Source organism: Cokeromyces recurvatus (assembly GCF_025118155.1).
Source record: "Cokeromyces recurvatus strain NRRL 2243 chromosome Unknown BX663scaffold_20, whole genome shotgun sequence".
NCBI lineage: Eukaryota > Fungi > Mucoromycota > Mucoromycetes > Mucorales > Mucoraceae > Cokeromyces > Cokeromyces recurvatus.
Genome location: NW_026251406.1, coordinates 453,763 through 475,856, shown reverse-complemented (window position 1 = coordinate 475,856; position 22,094 = coordinate 453,763). Strand labels below are relative to the sequence as shown.

Sequence of the window (22,094 nt, the reverse complement as noted above, 5' to 3'; positions counted from 1 at the left end):
TAATCACAAGTCTTAGGGAATAACGTCAGTGTTATCTTTTAAGTTTTCTATATATTAGTGGAATCCCCGCTTAAAGATTACAAGTTCTTCTTACAACCTAATTTTTTTTTTTTTATACACAGATATTTTTTGTATAAATTATAGACTATGCTTTTTTCTAAGCTTAATTTTATCTTGTTAAGTCTCAAATCCACTATTTACCCCCTATTTATATATTCATCTATCACATTGATGTTTGAAACAAATACAGTTCTAGTCTATTTGTTAATTGATTTAACCAAACACGGGTGCAAGTTCTTTAGGTTAACGTAGTTATTATCATCATCATCATTATTATTATTATTAGAATTAGAATTGATGTTTACGTCCACAAATACCTGCTTAAAAAACGTTTAACGAAGCCAACTGAAAATTATTTACTGCATCCCTCCATTATAATGTTAAAACATAAGTCCATTAAATATAAATAATATTTACTCGCTCCCTGACAATTTCAAATACATATAAATATTTATATATATATATATTTGCAAGTGTTGCTGACAGTGGTAGGTCTGAACGACATAAAATAAAAATAAGTAAGAACTAGGAAAGAGAGAGAGAAAAAAAAAGAATGATTTCAATAGATTAACACACGTCTTTTTCTCAGGTCTTTCAACCTGAATAACTTGGGTTGTGAACTTCTTTGTAACTTCAATGCAGCATTATTTTCTATATTTATATAGAAATCGACTTTGTTGGCATTTTTCTTGTATGATTACCAAGCCTTTAAGAGTACGCTTGGATATATATATATATATACAATAGAAAAAAAATATTGCATTGCTTCAATAGATCAGATTTGGGATTCATAGCAGAGGACTGATAAAAAATATATAAAGTTCTTTCTCAAGTTACACGAACAACAAGATGTGAAATGCACAGTATTGCATTTACAAGCATATAAACAAAGCGTACTATTTATGGATTTATTTGCAGAACGAGCAATGACTTATTAGGCTTTTGTAAAAAAAAAAAAAAAAAAAAAAAAAAAAAAAAAAAAAAAAAAGTGATACTGAATGTGTAAAATTTCAATTAGAAAGGGATACAAGTATATATTTTTGTGCATTGTACTATATAAAGCAAAACTTTACAGTTAAAAAGTTAAAATCTTCAAATGCGAAATACTATATCAAAGTGATGGAAAATAATTATGCTGTAGAATATGAAGTAATTCTTCATTATTGTTGACTGTTGTGAAATAGGAGCAAATTTGAATTATTTATAGTATTGGATGGATTTGAATGTGGCAAGTAATTGTGAATAGTAGATATTGATGTAGATTTTTGCTCAATTGTTACGATTGATAATAAGAATATGATTCCTATTTGTTTGTGCTTTAACTATAGTTGAATTTGAACTTTCAAAAGTCGTGTCTATAATAGTGGACGTCCTAATTTGTGGTGAGTATGGTTGCTTTATTGAAGAAAATGTATTCATAGTTTGTCTTTTTTTAATAGCTCGACTTTCTTCCGCTAATTTATTGTTGTTATCTATAGTATTATCTCTTTTACGTGTTTTAATATTTGTTTGTTGATGAGAGGTTGAAGTGCCTGCAATGCATGTGTATGCACGCTTATTATTATTGATTGTTACCAGTTTATTTCTCAAAGGGTCAGTAAAATCAAATGAAAAGCCCTTAAACGGGTCTTCTTCGAAATCGTCCTCTTCTATTGCAGATAATTGACTAATACATACTGGCATACTTGTAAATAAATCATCAAAGTTTGAAATATCTGTTTCAGATTTAATAGTTGGAATAGAAGGTGGCTTCAATTGACGTTCTTCAACTTGTTTCCAATCAATTGATTTAAAATAAGGATGCTCTTCAATAGTTTGTATTCCACCCCACCCTAGTCTTTCATGTGCTTCCTTTTCTAAAAGCTATTTCAATCAATGTTACTTTCATTACACAAATGGAGGTTTTTTTTTTTTTTTTTTTTTTTTTTTGGAGGGTAGAAAGGTTTCATATACTGTTAGGCTTACTTACTCCCGCTAAAAAGTTTTTAATTGTCTTATCAAAACGATGTGGTGGGAATTGTAAAGGATCCTCTAATACTCTCTTATACATATCCATATGTGTTTCAGCCCAAAATGGTGTCTAAAAATCATGTTAATAACAAGATATGTGTATGTGTGTGTGTGTTTGCAGTCTAATCTTCATAGATTATTCTATTATTTCCCTTCCTCTCTTCCTTTTGATGTAGTTATTATTTAAATTCAATACTTACTATTCCCGCTAACATTTCATATATTAAAGTGCCTAAACTCCAAAAGTCTACCGCAAACGTATATGGCTCACCAAGAAGTATTTCTGGTGCTAGATATTCAGCTGTTCCACAAAATGTCTGTGTATAAGGGACATTTTCTTCATTATTTATTATATCATTTTCCGTGAATATTTTAGATAAACCAAAATCAGTTAGAATTATATGTCCATCAAGACCAATAAGTACATTTTCTGGTTTCAAGTCTCTAAATCAAACCACACTATGAGATTCATAGTAACAGACAAAATAAACTTTTTTTTTTTTTTTTTTTTTTTTTTTTTTTTTTTTACCGATAAACAATATTATTTTGATGTAATATTTTAAGTCCCTGTACAATTTCAGCAGCATAAAATCTTGTTTTTTCTTCACTAAAACGTGATAAAAGGGATAACTGAGTTGCGATATCCCCTCCAGCACAATAATCCAACACAAGAAATAGTTCAGAAGAGGACTGAAATAGGTAATTTAAATTGATGAGGAATGGTTGATTTCTTAAACGAACTAAAATATCTCTTTCAGTTCTCGTATGAACCAATTCTTTTTGCTGAAGGATCCATTTTTTTTTAATTGATTTTAAAGCATATAACCGATTATCCCGCTTTGATCTTACAAGTAGAACCTATATTATGTAAAAGATAAATAAATAAATAAAGGGGGGGGAAAGGAAGGAAGGGGAAGGACAGAAAAGGAGGGGTTTTATTAATTCTGAACTATTTATATACACATATTTTTTTTCCTTCCTTCCTTACTTCCTTTTCTTACTTACTTTGCCCATACATCCTTTACCCAAAATTTTCATTAAATGAAAATCATCCAGCGTAATCTTTGAATTAGAATGGTTGGGAGTTATTATTTCATTTGATGTTGAGTTACTTTTCACTAAAGTAGGTGTTTGTGGTAAAGGTAAAGAAGATGTATTACTCATGGCCATATTATCTATCACAATAGGTGGTGCAGGCATGGATGGTGATATATGTTGAAAATTTAAATATCTATCTTCTTCACGCTGGACACTTGTAAAATCACGAAGAATAGATGAAATACTGATAATCGGATGTTGAAAACATCGTTCGAGATACTTTTCAATCTTACTAGCATTTGACTTTTTACGAGAAAAGGTGAATAAGTCTCGAAGAGACCTACGTTTCAAGTAACGCGATGATGAAGGATGATGATGATGATCTAAAGTAGGGGAAGGAATTTTACATTTAGGATAATAAAGTCGAATCTGGTTTAAAAAAAAAATGAAATAAAAATGAAATAAAAATAAAACTAGTAATAATACACATATAAATGTTAATAATGTTTAGCTTACCTTTTGGTGAAACTCCAATAAATCAAATGGGTAACGAATTAAAGACACAGTTGAATGAGGTCCTTGAATAATGACATGGAATACCTATATTTGCAATAGATTTTCTTTTAATAGATCATATTCATACTTTGTTTCTTTAAAACTTACCGATAATACATTCTGTTGAATACATAATGTCGTTTCATATACATGTATCTGTTTCTGGTTATTAAAAAAGCCTAACATTTATACATTAAGCAAAGGAGAAAAAAAAAAGAGTAAAAAGTAAAATAATATAGATATATAGAAGAAGAGCAGAAAATAATAATAATAATAATAATAAAGACCCCAAGAATATCATCTTAATTGATCTACATTAATTAAACTTTTTTGACTTTTGAGACATATTTCTCCTATTGTATACCGCCTCCCTTCTTTCCTTGTTTATAGACCCTTTTTGCCCCTCTTTTGTTCCTTTTCGTTATATTTGATATTATTCACCTCCTGTCATCCTTCTCCTCTTATATGAATAAAAGCGAGTAGATAAATGTCTTTAGTAGAGAATAATTAAAGGTAACTAATTTTTATATTTCTCAATATAACCTTCGTTAAATAAAGGGAGAAGAAGATTTAAAAAAAGAATATAAAATAAAATAAAAAGCATATTGCCTTTAGTGCCACTATTTATATGAGACATACTTTCTAGTTTTTTTTTTTTTTCATAGATATCTTCCTCTCTCTTTTGTATGAATCTCCTCTTCCTCCTATATTTTTTTTCTTTTTTATTTATTATTCAAGTCTGATTGAATAGATAACATTTTAACTTGTATATCTATGATATCTGGCTTAAAATAAAATCCTTTATTCTTATAGTTTATACACGCAAATAATATTAATGCTTATCATCTTCTTTAAGAAGAGGTATTGGTTTCAAGTGTCCTTATAAATGCATTCATCAATTCCTTTCTGTATTGACTAAAATCCAAATCGGGCTGCTCCATTTTCTTTGCTAACCAATTGTTCTATATGAAAAATAAAATAAATAAATAAATAAATTTACAAGTATCGATGATATAAACTTACCAATTCTTTACGTAAAAACTTTAATAAAACCGCAGTCCTTGCATAACAGTTAAAATAAATCCAGTTGTCAAGAATAATCTTTTTTTGTTTATACTGATAAAATAGGGTATATATCTTAGATACACATATATACTTATTATATACAAAATAGGCTACTTACCTTGATATCAAGATGAGTTGAAAATAAAATAACTGCAACAGCATCGATTAATGATGCTTCCCACATGTAAATCCTGTTTTTAATTTGACCGCTTGTATTATTCATAACTACAGTATTATAAACTAAAAAGTCTGTTGTAAATGTGTGCTCTTGATGGAATAATATGGAAGATGGATGAATATGCAGGTCCATATTTTTTGTTATAATCTGTTTTGATTCCTTTAAATATTCTGCAATTTTAGGATAGAGACCAGCTGTCAAGGCTGCATTCACAACAGCGATAGACCCTGAATGAGAATTATATGCCTCAGGAACTCTACATAATTGAACTCCTAATTGTCTTGTATTATATGGATTCGTATCTTCTCTACTTATTTTAACAAATCCAATACTCATCAAGAGTCCCAAATACTGTCTTTTCATGTCTTCGATCATCTCTAGGTTTTGCTCACTTAAGAAGTTATTCTTACAAAATTGACGAATTCTTCGCATAATACTAGAGGTGGACAGAGTAGTGTCCTTACGGAGCTCACTTAGTTGATCACGCCAAGTTTGGTAAGCTTTATAAATGGTTAAAAAATCGGAATTTTCAACTCTGAAGCGATTTCGAGCTGCATCTGCTTCATCCTCTTTACCAAATGGACGAGTAAAAGGGCTTTTAAAGCTAAGCGCAGCTGCAATTGTTAAAATAGGGTCAAGACAACGGAAAATAGCACCAAATAATATCATTTTGCCTATATGTACATCTACTGGAAGGTTTGAAAGATGTGCTCCTAAAGGAGTAAGTATTTCTTGACCATCAGTAGATAATGCTTGTACCTATAAAGATAATCAATATATATATATATATATATATATATATATATATATATATATATATATATATGTATATTCATGTATATATTATGTATGGTTTACCTCTTGTAAAGTTGAAATGGCATTGTTAATCATTTCTTCTGTAGGTGCATCTAATGCTGCACTTAAAACATCACGGATATTGCCAAGATGGCACACTTTAATCCTTAAACATAACTCTTCGAGTGGTAAGCGAAGAATCTCTGGAGTTTCATAGTCTGCCATCTTTACAAATATATGTATATATGTATATTAATTTAAAGTATACACGTATTTTGTTTGATTTACCTCGTTATATTTTTGTTGTGTAAATAAATGGAAGCAAACACCTTCTTGTACACGACCAGCACGTCCACGTCTTTGGCGAGCATTTGCTTTGGCAATATACTTTTGGAGTAATCGAGAAACTCTCTTTTTATCATCATAACTTTTTATTTTTATTTTTATTTTTAATTATTACTATCATGATTAGTCATTCTTATATTTTGATTTATTCCTAATGACAACATACCTTACTACTTTAGCCATACCGGTATCTATAACAACTGTAACATCACTAATAGTTACACCAGTTTCTGCAATATTGGTAGAAAACACAATCTTTCGAATACCTTCAGGAGGTATGTCAAATGCTTTCTCTTGGTTTTCAGAAGATAAAGTAGAATGAAGTGCAATGAGTAAAAACTTGTTTGGATCACCAAATACATGATGACTTGAGGCAAGCTCATATATTTTACGAATTTCATTCATTCCCGGTAGGAATATAAGAATGGCACCTGTCTCTGGTATAATTAATTTTGTTTTATCATCTTCAGTAGGCTCCTTCTTTTTACGAATACAGACATAATCTAATAAGTCTAAAATTAAATCATAATTAATCTTTTTTTCGTCCATACGCTTGATTGTTTTCCTTGTTTGTCGGCTATATTTTTGATTCGTATCATTATCATTATTATCATCATCATCCTGTTGATTAAGAACAGAAGAAACAGTCAATTTAGATTCAATACGTGTAAAATCGTATGGATCTTCATCATCTGAATCCTCTTGAAACATTTCATAGTAAACACGTTTAGTCGAACCATTATGACCTGATACATGAACATTTCCTTGAGCTTATTATTTGAAATGGATATTAGGTTTTTTTTTTTTTAAAATCAAAATAAAATAAAGTATTCTTACCTGTTCTAATTCTAGAGCGTTTAACAGCAAAAGGTGAATCCTCTTCGAGAACATAGCCTGAAATGAATATAATTAGTAATGAATGCTGAGGTTATTCTATGTTTTCTTTACCCGTATTTTCTATCACATCCTCTAGATATTGAACATGCACAGGATATGTTCTACCAGGAACAGAAATAACTGGACAATTTCCAAAATACTGGGAGAATCTATTTGCTTCTACTGTAGCACTCATCAAAATTATTCTTGTATCATTCTATTAGTCATCTTTGTTATTATTATTATTCTTATTTTGTAATAAACTCACTTGATATCAGTTCGAACTTGACATAGTTTTTTCAATATAATCAATAAAAAGTCACTTTCAATTGTACGTTCGTGAACTTCATCTACAACAACATGAGTAACACCATGAAGATATTTATCACTTTCTAATCTACGTAAGAGTATACCCTATTATAGTTCATTACAATCTTTAGTGTACAATATGATTTAATATGTGTATATACATATTTACAGTTGTACAGAAAAGTAGCACATTTTCTTCAGACATTTTACTTTCAAGTCTTATTTGATAACCGACCATTGCATCATGAGTGCCAGTTGATTTGGGACGATCAGCCATTTCACTTGATACTCGATTTGCAATGGACATGGCGGATATACGACGAGGCTATTAGAATATATAATGTTACATACATCCTTTTTTTTTATCTTGTATTTAACATATACCTGTGTACAAACAACAGAACCACTCTCTTTGCTATTTATCAAAAGATCCTCGGCTAAAAACTGTGGCACTTGTGTACTCTTACCACTAAGAATAAAAAAGATAAGTTATGCGTAAGAATATATAAATATGTATATATAATTTTACCAGCCAGTTTCACCCGAGATTATTAAAACTTGATTATTTTTTAATAATTGAAGAATTTCATCTCTATAAGCAGCAATGGGCAAATCCTTTCTCTTATCCTATAACATGATTATTTTAATACTGACATTTTTCTTAAAAAAAAATTGTTTTTTTTTTTTTTTTTTTTTTTTTTTTTTTTTTTTTTTTTTTTTTTTTTTTTTTTTTTTTTTACTTTCATCGAGAGATATTCTTTCGTATTTAATCGTCGCTTAAAAATACTCTGCATCTTGGAAAATACTTGTTGACGTTTTATTTTTTTTCCCTCTGGTTCGATTATAGTTTTTTCATTATCATCTATATCAACATTGTCCTTGGAATGTGCCTATAATGAAGGTTAATTTAGTTTTTAGTTTGTTTTTTGTTTTTTTTTTCATTTCTATTGTAACATGATTTTGTTTTTATTATGATTATTTACATTGTCTTTGGTGTTGACTTTGCTTAATGATTCATCAACTAGCTCAGCAAGGAAAGAGAATCGTTCTTTTTCAGACTCAATAAAAAGAGATTCCTCCTTTGCTATCTAACAAGTAAAATATGATGTTAATCAGATTTTTACATGGAAAATATATTCACAAACCTTTTCTTTTTTCCAACTATCCCACAATTCTTTGTAAGAGGTATGCAACACTTTATAAACAGATGAAGTGTAATCTAAAGTAAATAAACCATAAAGCTATGAAAGTATTATTATGATGGTATTTTTATTTTTATTTTTTTAACTCATATACTTACTGCTATCAATTGTACAGCATCTTGACGATTTGATGTAGCCATTGTATCAGGTAATTCAAAACTTGAGAGCTCACTATTGTTTTCGATTTTTAAAGTTGACCTCCAAATGCCATAAGCAATATTGGTTGAATTATATGATTGCTTTCCCCATTTTCGTTTATTACAGTATTCAAGCAGTAAATCTTTGGGAAGCTTGCCTTTGTATGATTCAGGAATATTAAATTCAATGATATTCCAATGTGTAGGTATTGTGGTTGTTGTAGAAGTAGCTAGTATAGCATTCTCCTCCTCCTCATCCATCATGAGACCTCCAAAGAGTCCATCTTCATCATCCATATCATTGATATCTACATTTAAATCCATGTCATGTTCTTCTTTAGATTTTTCTTTTTGTTCTTTTTCCTTTTGTTCTTTTTCCTTTAATCGCTCTTTCCTCACTCTTAACTCCTGCTGACGTTTTTCTTCAGTTATTTGTTGAAGAAGACGATTATGACAATCTTTTGCTTTTTGCTTATCAAAATCCCAATCCACTTCTAAACTAGCCAATTTATCTTTTAATGCCCTAATCTTCTTTAAAGTTTTTTGTAACTCTTCGCCTGAAACTACAGTTGTCTCATCTTTTACTTTTTTCTTTTTCTTGTTTTCAGAAGGCAATAGTTTTTCAAGTTCCATAATTTTAATCTTGAGCTCGGCATGTTGTTCATTTACATCCTTTGTTTCTTCTTCATCCTATAAATAAAATATAAAATAAAGCAATTTAATACCACGTTTTTGTCTAATTTTTTTTTTTTTTTTTGGTACTAACCATAGCATCATATGCAGCTTGTAAAATGCGAGACTTTATATCATCTATATTGACTTCCTCTTTTTGCTTGGATGGTTTGGTAGGTAATTTATCAATAATAGGTATAGTATCATGTAAGTTAGTGTCAGTATTTCCTCGATCAGAATACGGGTCAACTTGAGTTTCTTCCACATCCATGTTATCATTAAAATATTTATCAAAGAAACCAATGGGCATTCTATCGTAAGGAACATTGATACAAAGCTATCCAAATTGTTTAGTTTGTATGATATATATAAGAGAGAAAGTTGAAGTTATTATTTAATCATACCCAATCTAGATGCTCTTCAATTGAACACGATAAAGTTGCTGTAAAAGAAGCTTTAATATCTTGATTCTGAAAACCTAATCTGACTAAAGTCCTATAAATCAGATCCAATTGGCCAATCGCTTTTTCTCGAGTCCATCCATTTAATTTATGCTTAACTTGAGAAGAAAAAAAAAGCGAAAGAAAGGATATGTGTTAGATCAAAATAGAGATATAGATATATACATCTCAGGGAATAGTTTGCATTTATTACCAAAACTGACATCTTGAATGACATGCAGTAATTCTTTTTCTAAATCAGCACTTAAATTAAATGATCGGAAACGATTATCAGGAATTTGTCGTAACTGAGGCTCAACCGTTGTTAACCGCTCAAAATTAGTCTGTGCTTTGTGTTCATTTAAAGATCTATATTTTTTAACAAGTTTCAGGATTGGATCTTGCTGAATGTCGTTCTGAGGAACAGATAAGATCTCTGTTTGATAGTCTGCAGGGGACTGTTGTTCTTTTTCGGGTTTATCCTCCTTTACTTTTGAAGCAGGTGGTGCTTCTATTTTTTTTGAAGCTACCGATACGGTTGCATATCCGCGATTGGATGTTATTTTAGATTTCTTTTTTGCCATAATGTAAATAAATAAAGTTAAAAAAAAATAGAATAGAATAGAACACGCCCACTCTACTGCGAAAATTAATTACACTCCGTCATTTAATTTTACTGATCTATAGTATGCAGTAGCTTTCTTTTTTTTTTTCATGAAAGTAGCATAAAAATTGATAAAATAGAATAATAAAAAAGACTAATATTAGTTTCATATATGACGACATAAATAGATATATGTTTTGAAAAATGTATAAAGATTTAACTACAAAAGTAATTATTATTTTGGTTAAATAGAGAATTGCAACAAACATTCAAATGTATGACGCATTTTTAATATGTATTATTTGGAACACACACAATAATTTTATATTCTGACCATCTTTTTTTTTTTATTATTACTTTTTGAAGAAAAAAAATATAAGGATTAAATCATATTATTTACAATAAACCTACATATAATATTATATACATGGATATAACACGATGTGTAGTGTATATATATATATGCATACATATTAAACTATTTACAAAATAAGCTGGTTATAATAGATACACACACACTTAATGCTGACTTTGGAAATCAGCAATTAAAGCCTTAATAGCTGATATGGTACCAAATACACAACCAACGACACCCAAGAAAAGAGTAAATAAACAGAATAAAAGTTCATACCATGGCTTATTACGCAAACCGGTTAATTTAAGATAACAAAGGATGGGTAAAAGGAAAACCAGACCACAGTTAGCTAAAGCACCAATAAGACCCATAAAGTCATCAAAGAAGGGAATGAAGGCAGCCAAGATAACAAGGATAACCATAGTTGCAGTACGAATGATAGCACGACCTATCCAAGAACCTAGTTTACCTAATTTTTCATCTGTACAATTTATAAATTGTTCAAATTCAAGTGAAAATGAAGTAGAATAAATAGGAATAGCGAAAATAACGTGAATGGTCATGACGATCATAGAAATCAATTGAGGGGCACCAGAAAAGTTATTGTAGATAGGAGAAGTTGTGTTTCTACCAAAGGAATAATAACCAGGAATAGCAGTTAAGAAATAAAGAATAGTACAGGTAGAGAGACCAGCAGTTACGGCGTACTTCCATTGATGTGGTTTCTTTAAAGCATGTTCAACATGAGGATACGTATTATTACCACCAAAGGAGAAAGCAATTGTAGAGAGAGCTATTGGGAAACCAGTCCAAATAACTGAATCATGAATAACAGGTTCTGTAGCATGATGAAACTGAATAGGACCTTGAATCAAGACAATAAAGACAGCAACCATCGTACATACAGCACCTATAGCAGCGATAGCAGTAACTTCTTTCAAGGTCTTTAAGATTAAAGAAGGAATCAAGAGAAATGCACCCCAGATGATAGCCCAGATTTTATAATTTAATTCACCTGGAGTACCCTTTAGCATAGCTGTCATATTACCGCTAGCCAAGACAAGATAAAGAGCAGGACAACCAAACAAATTCAATAAATGAAGTGATGAAGCAATTATATAACCAACCCATCCAAATGAAGCCGTACCGATTTGTTTATAGTCAGAAAGACGATGTCCAGGCTTATAATATAAACAACGAATAAGAATAATACCAGAATAAACAGCCATCAAATAAGCCAAAATTAAAATTAAAATGCCAAGCCAACCACCATCGGCAAATGCCTTTGGAAGACCCAATGTACCAGTACCAGCGACAACGCAAACAATATTAAAATAAGCAGTTAAGAAACTACCTTTTCCATGTCCGAATTCATTTGTAATACTAGCAGAACGATCTTCTTCAACATAATCGTCAATAACAGTTGAATCAACTTTAAATTTTTCTGATTTAATAGAAGCCTCGTAAATTTCAGTTGCCATTAGTGAAGAATTTAATATGTGTGATATAAATGTAAGTTTATATGTAAATTATACAAGTCTATACTATATCTAATGTGTATGTGTGTATGTCTATTTATATGTAAAATATTAAGTATTATTATTTTATTATTTTTATTATTATTATTATTATTATTATAATTCAAGAAATTTAAAGAGAAAAAAAAAAGTAAAATGAAATGTACAAATAAACAAATAATGGATCTGTATTTATATGATTTCAAAATGAAGAATATTGTTTGAAACTTTTAGATAAAAAAAAAGGAATTTATTCTCCGATTGAATTACCGCATAAGAAGGAAGAATTTAAATGGTTCTTATAATGGAGAAGTAAAATTGATTACTAAATACGCACTTAAATTCGATTTTAAACCTATGACCTCGAGATGCCCTTTTTACCAAATAAATAATGAATGTTTCACTTGCTGGGTTTTATATCTCTTCCACGCATACAATAATAATAATAAAAGCATCGTACTTATTATATGTTAGAAACACCTTTATTATCCATTTTACGTTATATGTGAAAAGTCCCTTATCTTGTTGTTGCTAGGCTTCAAATTAATTGGTCATAACTTACTATTACACAGATATAATTAAAGCCTTCAATTTTAAAGATAATGTGGGAAAAAAGGTATGGCAAACAGGTTATTTCACACGAAGATTAAAATTTCCTTATTAATAATAAAACTATTCATTTCATTTCTTCTAGTAAATTGTGTATATTTTATTTTATTTTATTTTATTTTGACCTTTTAAATATATAAATTATCTTCTTATAGCATCTATAAATCTATTATCACAGGTTTTTTTTTTTTTTTTGATAATAGTAAATCAAAGTCATTTCTTAAACCGGAAAGACCCGTGTTTAAAGGGTGGATCTATTCAATGTTTTCACCCAATCATAGTGTAACTAAACTATCAATATAAAAAAAAAAAGTAGACCATTATGATGAGTATAACTTATGATGCTACATACTTTCATTTTAGCCTCTTTTAGTAGAAAGATGCATTAGAAGAATATAGATTAGAAAGAAAATAAAAAGAATAAAGCAAGTTGTTACCTTTTTTATCAATTAAAGTTGAATACCCCATAATTAACTAAAATAAATAAGTTTTTCTTTCCTCCCTCCCCCTTTTTTTATTTTTAGAGAGAAAGAGAGAGAGAGTTTATTTTTTCGGTAATAATGTTCCATAAAGCGTTGCCAAACTATTATTATCATATGTTCATTACTATGTTCTTATCACCATGATTACGCTGGGATTTAATCTGAATTGAAATAAACCTTATCTAAGAAAAATGATAGGGCAGTGGCACGTATTTGGGTGTTACGCGAATGAAAACAATATTAAACAATTATTTCATTTTCCAAAAAAAAAAATGAATGACCGGTACGTGTACATAAATGTCTTCATTATTATTACATTGAAGTGCCCTGGTCAGTTTATAATAAGTATTATTATACACTATTTTCACAAATTATTCGTGCACCTTCAGGAAAAAAATTTGTGTAGTTTAAAAATAAAAATTGATTTAGGCTCAGAAAAAAAATTCATTCAAATTAATTTTAAAAATTCATGATTTATTATTGCATGAAGTGCACGAAAAAAAAACAAGAAAACTGCATTGGCTTACAGTTCAAACAGTCTTCGAATTTAGCAGCTGAGTATCTGCAGAATCCTTGAAGATCACTCAAAAGGATTCTGTTGCATGCATCCCCAATTCTAGACGACAATGTCTCTTCCTGCAAAAGCTCTTCTCTTTTAAGCTTGCTTTTACATACTGACCAAAATTGTTCAATTGGGTTGAGCTCAGGGGAGTAAGCTGGAAGATAAACACAGCCGTAGCCGCGTTGCTCAATGTATTTTCTGATATCAGCATGCTTGTGAATAGGAGCATTGTCCATAACAATGTAATTGTCCTTAAATTGCTCATGCTGATCCAAAATATCAAGGGTACTTGTAATGAAATTGAAGTAGTGCCCAGTGACAGTTCCGCCTTTGGTATTTCCAGTAGCCTGAGTACTACCTGCTGTCTTTCTCTTCTTCAAAGGGACAGGTGCTCTTGGTCTTCTTACTTTGATGTTTACTACACCATAAGGAGAGATAGCACCCAAAATAGTTGTTGTTTTGGCTTTTGTCTTGGGTACAACTACAACAGCACGGCTTCCTTTTTTTGACCATGCTACAGAGCGCTTCATGTTGATATGGAAAGCTGCCTCGTCAATAAAGACGCAGTTACTCGTGAAATCAAGGTCTGTTTCATTCCATCTTACTACCCAATCATGTCTCTCCTGAATTTTTTCAGGGCTGTTTCGCTCTACTGAGTGGAAGTGTGCTTTCTTCAAACTAATTCTGCACTTTTTGGTCACAAAGTTGTAAAGAGCAGTTTTTGAAATAGATAGGTCCTCAAACTTGCTTGTCAAATTGTCCATCATCTCCTCCAAAACTAAACTTGACTTATCATCAATAAGCTCTTTCAAGAATTGTTCATGCTCTTCTTTCAAGATAGGTGGTCTTCCCACAGGTCTGCCACTACCCTTTTTTCTTTCAATCACTTCCTCTGGATTCTGGCTTTCTTTTTTGTACCAACTTTGAGCAGTGGTCTCTGGCATTTTAAGGGCTCTAGCTGCTTCTCTTATGCCCATGTTTTTCTCATAAATAAGAAAAAAAAATCGCTCCTTATCTTCAGGTTTGTAGCGTCTGTAGGTTCTCTTGCCCTTTTCAGATGTTTGGTCATTAGTATTGGACTCCTCAGACAGCTTCTCTTCTTTTTCATGTTCCATTCTCTCAGGTGGCTTTACGTCGAAGTACTGGTTCAAATCCGTTACATTTTCAAGCGGATAAGTTTCATCATCCACTTCCATATCAATCGTAAAAACTTCATTTCCCTGGTCATCTAACATGTTTCCTTTTCCGTCTTCGTGAATAAAAGAGTCCATACTGAATTGAATATAAAGTGAGAAAGAAAGGCTCCTGATACTGCGCGAAATTTTTTTCTTTAATTGCACGAAACTATTTCCTTTTAATGGCCGAAGTTTATTCCTGAGCCTAAATCAATTTTTATTTTTAAACTGCACAGATTTTTTTCCTGAAGGTGCACGAATAATTTGTGAAAATAGTGTAATAATATATTATTTTCGGGTAAATTTAAGTCGATTTAGGCAAATAATAGAATTTATTTTTCCGTAAACAAAAAAAAAATGTTCTTTTAATCTTTCAAGTCAAAATTAAAATATGCAAATAATGAAACTATCTTAAACCAACTCTTTTTTTTTTAATGCGCTTCCTCTTATACATTTTTTTTTAATTTTAAACCGGCACTCCTCTGAAGGCAAAAGCAATAGTTAACATTCATAAGCCATATACCAATATGACTATAATAAATTTTATAATGGAAATATCCTATCATTTCATTTTTATTAAGCATCTTTATAGTTGATCTCATAACTTTGACGATATAGAAACCAACTGGGTTTTCTTCTTAATAGCTTTAGCTTATCATGTTGAGCTGCAGTATCCCTTTTTAGTTTCTGACATGTGTTGTTCTTAATTTGCTATTCTTCAACGGTTCGACTTTCGAAAAAAAAAAAAAAAAAAAAAAAAAAAAAAAAAAAAAGAAAGAAAGAAAGAAAAAGAAAAGAAAGACGAATATGTCTAGGACTAAATACAGCTTTTTAACATTTGGGATCGAAATTCTGCTTATCGACGAGAAAAGAATTATTTAAAAAAATTATTATCATCTATTTCTTTCCATTGACCCATAATGTAATACTAAAATTCAAATGTCTTGGGTGCATCTCTTTCTAAAGTATATTTGCTTACCTGTTTCAATATTATGATACATATTTTCTCGATTACTAACTTAAACTATTTTCAAGTTAGGTTAACGTATCATTGTATTTTATCGTAAAGACAAATTGATGGGTTTTTATCAAACAAGTTAAAAATAAAATCAGTATTGTTATTTTTTTTTTCATTATTATGTTAGTTTTGATTACAATAAAATACATGATTAATACATTGACTTACTTACGGCTTTGAAGTATATCTTCAGCTCTTTTTTTTTTACTGAATAATAGTCGTAGGATAAAGAAGTAATATTTGTGAGGAAAAAATATCAAAAAAGAATAGAACAACAAAAAAAAAACTATTAATTTATCATTGCATGTCAAATATGTTCTATTTTATACTTTTTTTTAAAAAAAAAATGATGTCCTTTAACAGATCAAACGCTGCAATTGTGCCTTTTTTTATGACTGTCAGGACGTTTAATATACTAGATAAGTAAATGAAGGGAAAAAAATACAACCTATAAAAAATAGATAACACAATTATTTTGGGAGTGATAATATATTCATTCTATAATGGGCAAAGATATTAATATCGGACATTACAAGATAAAATAAAAAATCCAGCTGTAGTCTTTGGAGATAAAGTATTCAAAAAAAAAAAAAAAAAAAAAAAAAAAAAAAAAAAAAAAATACTGTCAGGAATATAGGAGTTTTCAATATATTGTGGAAGGCATTACTGGCTAAACAAAGATGCGGCGGTAATTTGATTATAGCTACTATAGATAATAAATATAAAACTTAAAAAATAAGAAAGCATTACTTTTTTATTAATACTAATTTAACTTGTTTTCTTTATCTATGAAACAGAAAATTTACGCCTGAAATTATGACAGATTGTTATGGTGTTTTGACCTGCAAAAGTTATGGGATGCCGCGACAACGTGATTACAATGCTGTCAAAAAAAAAAAAAAAAAAAAAAAAAAAAAAAAAAAGTCCCCAAATCAGTTACAAGGTATTAGTTGATCATGGATTCTCTTGTCAAGAATATTAGTGTCACCATCTCAAATAAGTTTTTTTTTTTTTTCCTAACATGAAATATGTTATTTAATTTTTTTTTATCAATGATGATGAGTGTATTTAGTAAAATTTTTAATAAGCTACAGCTTCATTCAAAAATACCGCAGGGAAGTCCTTCTTCTTTTGTTGCTGTTGTATGATTAAAAAAAAAAAAAAAAAAAAAAAAAGTTTTTTATTAGCAAAAATAAACATACAAATAATATTAATAAGTTTGAAGACTATTTACAAAAGATTCTTTTTTTAGCAGTAAAATGAAAATCCTTCTTTTTCTTTCTCTCTTTATATATAAAGGGCCTCATTTATTTTACCGTATAATTTTAATTCTACCTATTCTATTGATGATATATAATCTGCAAATTTTTATTAGAAAAACTAATTAGATTTAGCTCCAAATAACCATGTGTAAATAATAATTAAAATAATAAAGTCGTACGTTATTGTTGAATAGAAGCTATGTCATTTTATAAAATAATAATATGGCTATATGATTTGCCTACTATCTTTATTTTAATAAACTTCAGGTGGCATAAACAAGTCTTTATATAAAAGTTAAACTTAACTGATAACATTTTTTTTTTCCTTTTTTATACAATCTTTCTTAATGCTTGGTTAAAATTACGGTTAATTCTTTTAACATGAATTATTGTAAATCCAAATTGTTCATAATTTTTTTAGACACTTATGTGGCCTTTATTTATTTATTTACTTGTATATTCTAAAAGGAATGCAGTAATTGATAAAAAAAAAAAGAGGCTTAGGCAATGGAGTAGTATATATAATTGGAATTTTATTGATTTTTTTTTCTAATACTTTTCCTATATGCTTGCATAGACTTGAATGAAATCTAAGCATTATCCATTAATATATTTGCTTTTAAGGAATATTAACTATGATACTCGGATTTCATAAATTGGATGTGTATAGATTTTTCGCTACATCTATTCTTCCATTTCTTTATTTATGTATTCTATTATGCATATACCATCCCGGTTTAATATAATCTCAAATTATAATGTTAAAGTAAAACAGTCTACAATAATACAATATATAAACAACTATCATTATTACCCATAAAAATCTATTAAAATAATAGTTTTTATTCTCTTAAAAATAGATGTAATCTAATCCAATATAGTGTAAAAGTAAGTAAGGCTAAGTATGATAGTTAGACCAAAATTTGTGTTGAAAATGCTTGGTCAATAATTTTATATAGATATACACATGAGGTAAATTTTACTTGAAAATAATGTACAATCCTGTATTATGCCAGTCTTTGCTTGCCAATATTATATGTTTCATTAATATTACTTGCTTTACAGAAATATATAAATATTACACTACACTTCATACTACTTTGAACCATAAAATTCTAATTTTTTTTTTTTTTTTTTTTTTTTTTTTTTTTTTTTTTTTTTTTTTTTTTTGCTACTCAAGATATGATTAAATGAAGATTGAAAAGTTACAATGTTTAAATATGTATCCTGGATCAACTTTATTATTCATCTATTTCTAATGATTTAAAAGACTTACATTTATTAAATATGGAGAGCACACTAATTCTCTAAAGTTCATCTGAAAAATGGTCTTATTATTATCAATATGTAATTTACAATTCTCCAAGAAATATTTCGCAAAAAGCAATTTTGTTGCATATTGCTAATTCAAGAATTAAACTTTTGCAATAGTAACAATTTCTTAAAATATGACTATTACTCAAGCTACCGATGCTTCTACTATACCCATACTGATTTCATACCTAGCTAGTGGTGATTAAATATTGACTATTAATCGTGCAAATAAATGAAATTGATAAGAAAAAAAAAAGAAAAAAAAAAAAGAAAAGCCTTCTAACTTGCAAGTCTATAATCGTAATGAATTTATTATTTGGATTATTTAAGGTAACTAGTTATCAATAATTGCCACTTCAATGAAATTGGTTTAAATCGAGTATAATTTGACTAAAATTATATTTATGATATCTATTGCATCAGTTATATTATCACATTTAATATATCAATATCGTTCACTTTTTCTTGAGGAAATATGAATTTAGTCAGTTCTACAAACATTTTGTTAATAAATAAAGATAAATTATAAAAGAACTTTTTTTTTATGCAGAATTTTTCTCGATGTCTTTATTATTTACTTTTCTTTATGTCCCTGATTTTTTTTAATGTATTTCACACCCCTAATGATTGTGAACAATTGTATCTATCTACTTACTTCAGTGGCTGTCATTTTATTAATGATATAGGACTTTTTCTATATTATAAGTCTTATATTGGTCCTTTCTGTTTTTGGTTTGTTAACTATCATTCACTGTCATTGATTGAAGTTTGAATATTAAGGCTTCAGGACTCAACAAGTTTAACCAATTTTTGTATATACTTCTAAGATATATATAAGTCAAGTTGATATACATATATATATGTATATATGTATGTATAAAATAAGATTAATTTACAGTTGTTTGAATGGTAATATTACAAGTATATAGAGAAAAAAAAAGACTCTCCTTAATGACTTACCTCAACATGTCGTCCTTGTTGATATCTGAGGCTGTGTTAAGAACTGGTATCACCCAGGTGTAATAATAGGAGACAACAAAGGAAGTTAAAACTATGCAGCTATTGTGAACATAATCTAATTCTTTTGCATAATACATAACTTAAAATACAGGTTTCTGTCTCGTCTTTATTCAATTTACAACTATCGTTTTCAATCAAAATTATATTATAATAAATCGTCAAATATTTCATTTTATTTTTTCTCTTTTCATTAGTACAATTTTCAAACTGATTTGAATTTTTTTCTAATTAAGAAAAAAAAAATGAAAAAAGTTCAACTAAGTAATGGTAACAAAATACATTTACTTTACATAATATACATATATATGTATGTATGTGTCTTCCTAACAATCTATCATTATTAGTTATCATTCTAGTAACAGTAGCCAGTTTTTTTATCTATACAGTATTAGCCATAGATATCAATTTAAGGTTTAATGTAATTCACCATCACGCGTTTGATTTTAAAAATGATACCCTTAAGAATGATAACATATTGGCTGTTTATTTCGAAGGCGATGGTCGCAATATGTTTTACTTGGATAACCACCAGATGATAGATCCTCTTGTCTATACTGGTTATGTTCCATTAAGCAAAGGTCTTCAACGTTACAAGTATCTTATTGTTGATAAAGATAAACAACATATCATTGATGAAGAACCCTTCTTTAGAGGCCCTATCAACAACAACAACAACACTCATAAGACAGTTTCTCCTTATGAATTTTATGGCAGATTAGTAACAAAGCAACAATTACCATTATCATTCACTCGATTTTCATCACACAGCCTATCATCAGGAGCTCATGTTAAAGAACTCAAGAGCCGTGAATTCGTTCATCCTTCAGATGAGATTCCTACATTTCATATTCGAACCAAATATCCTGAGGACATGGCTCAGTTACATAATCACATATTAGAAGAAGTTCGTATCTTTGCTAATCTGACACGTATCACATCCAACACGATTGAAACCTATGATAAAGTCGAACTTGAACTAAGTGGTCAAACATCCCGTTTGTTTAAAAAGTTAAGCTACAGTATTTATATTAACTCGGATAATGATACTACCTCCTTGAATGGCTATCGTCGCTTTAAGCTTCGTTCATGTGTTACAGACCCCAGTTTCCTTCGTGAGAAGCTTTATTATGATCTTTTGGATGCCACACATGTTCCAACTGCAAAGGCTTCTTTTGTTAGGTAATATATACATATATATATATATATATATATATATGTTTGAATAATTAATTTATATATTTATATATATTTGTAAAGGTTATTCATTAACAGTGAGCCTCAAGGCCTCTATTTACTAGTTGATCATTACAAAGCTCCCTTTTTGCAAAATGTATTTGGAAATGATCAACAAGGTACTTTAATTCAAGGTAGCATGCAGGAGAACCCACTTGCTACCAGTAAAATTTTACAACGAGGTGCTAATCTGGGCTATTTTGGTCCCTCCAAGAAAAATTACTTTGATTTAAAAACACAATCAGGTCCTTATAAAATACAACAAAAGGCCTCTGATAATGAATTAGATGGTTTCATATCTTTTATCAAATTTATTAATAGTAAGAAAAACAGGACAAATGATTACCTATTAGCTCAAGAATGGAATAAGCGATTTGATGTCTCTTTATTCCTGAAACAGTAAGTTCTAAAATATGTATATATACATATATGTATACACATACATATATAATAACTGTATACATATACACATATATACATGTATATTTTAATATATTATATACTTTATTCATAGCATGGTCTTTGAAATTATCTTGGGTCATAGTGATGGTTATTTGGGCGCAGCACATAATTATATGCTTTACGAAGATCCTGCTCAAGAGGGTCGATTTATCTGGTTTTCATCTGATTTAGATCAGACCATAGGGAATACCCTAAAGTCAAATCGTCAAGGAAGAAAAAACTTGACAGCATTTGAAAGACTAGATCGTTATGGGATCTTTAAGCCATCTAATCATCGTCCCTTAATAACCGAGATTTTTAAAATTAGAGTCTTTAAAGACGAATTTTTCAAATATCTTTCTGATATTTATCATGCCTTTTTCAAGACAAATGCTATTATAGATCATATCCATTACCTAAAGACATTGATTAAAGTAGATGCAAATTGGGATAAACAGCTTGACAGGCATCGTGCTAATTATTTCGAAACAAATCAAGCTACCTATAATGCTATGTTATTTGAGAAAGTACTTCAGTTACCCCTTGGACAAGACTTTATGGATAGGATCGAAAATCATTCTATTGATTTTAATGCTGCTATTGAAGGACCCATTGAAGGACACCCATCTATTATACCTCTTTTACAATGGTTTAAAGAAGTAGATACTTTATTAAATCTTGTTATCCTTGATGGAATTTAAAATAAAATTTCCTTCCCGAAAGAAAGAAAGAAAAAAAAAAAGTCATTGAGCGACGTCTGCATTATTAGAAATAAAAAAAAAAAAAAAAAAAAAAAAATACAATCACGTTGTTTTCCCTT

At 29.2% G+C, this 22,094-nt stretch overlaps 4 protein-coding genes across 4 annotated transcripts; 1 reads left to right on the top strand and 3 right to left on the bottom strand.

Moving 5' to 3' along the window:
- Positions 1–1,081: 1,081 nt before the first annotated feature.
- Positions 1,082–3,849, bottom strand: BX663DRAFT_562751 (kinase-like domain-containing protein; the record flags this gene model as incomplete). Its single annotated transcript, XM_051531980.1, has 7 exons — positions 1,082–1,923; positions 2,030–2,140; positions 2,271–2,514; positions 2,600–2,928; positions 3,076–3,537; positions 3,625–3,708; positions 3,772–3,849. The coding sequence occupies 7 exons, from the start codon at positions 3,847–3,849 to the stop codon at positions 1,330–1,332; spliced, it is 1,902 nt and encodes a 633-aa protein (XP_051381040.1). The 3' UTR covers positions 1,082–1,329.
- Positions 3,850–4,425: 576 nt separating this feature from the next.
- BX663DRAFT_516165 (P-loop containing nucleoside triphosphate hydrolase protein) lies at positions 4,426–10,312 on the bottom strand. The gene is made up of 18 exons (XM_051528546.1): positions 9,897–10,312; positions 9,647–9,801; positions 9,337–9,579; positions 8,532–9,260; positions 8,377–8,472; positions 8,215–8,319; positions 7,972–8,121; positions 7,761–7,858; positions 7,616–7,700; positions 7,401–7,556; positions 7,191–7,336; positions 6,995–7,128; positions 6,884–6,940; positions 6,213–6,816; positions 5,990–6,128; positions 5,765–5,926; positions 4,687–5,665; positions 4,426–4,625 (listed from the first exon to the last, which is right to left on the bottom strand). Exons 1-17 carry the CDS (start codon positions 10,264–10,266, stop codon positions 4,823–4,825), a joined length of 4,272 nt encoding a protein of 1,423 aa, XP_051381039.1. The 5' UTR covers positions 10,267–10,312; the 3' UTR covers positions 4,426–4,625; positions 4,687–4,822.
- A 294-nt stretch (positions 10,313–10,606) lies between these two features.
- Positions 10,607–12,273, bottom strand: BX663DRAFT_516159 (transmembrane amino acid transporter protein-domain-containing protein). The gene has a single exon (XM_051528545.1). It carries the CDS (start codon positions 12,120–12,122, stop codon positions 10,806–10,808), a length of 1,317 nt encoding a protein of 438 aa, XP_051381038.1. The 5' UTR covers positions 12,123–12,273; the 3' UTR covers positions 10,607–10,805.
- A 7,534-nt stretch (positions 12,274–19,807) lies between these two features.
- On the top strand, positions 19,808–21,987 carry BX663DRAFT_516154 (coth protein-domain-containing protein). Its single transcript, XM_051528544.1, has 4 exons — positions 19,808–19,867; positions 19,945–20,779; positions 20,858–21,232; positions 21,348–21,987. Exons 1-4 carry the CDS (start codon positions 19,843–19,845, stop codon positions 21,973–21,975), a joined length of 1,863 nt encoding a protein of 620 aa, XP_051381037.1. The 5' UTR covers positions 19,808–19,842; the 3' UTR covers positions 21,976–21,987.
- The last annotated feature ends 107 nt before the right edge of the window (positions 21,988–22,094 follow it).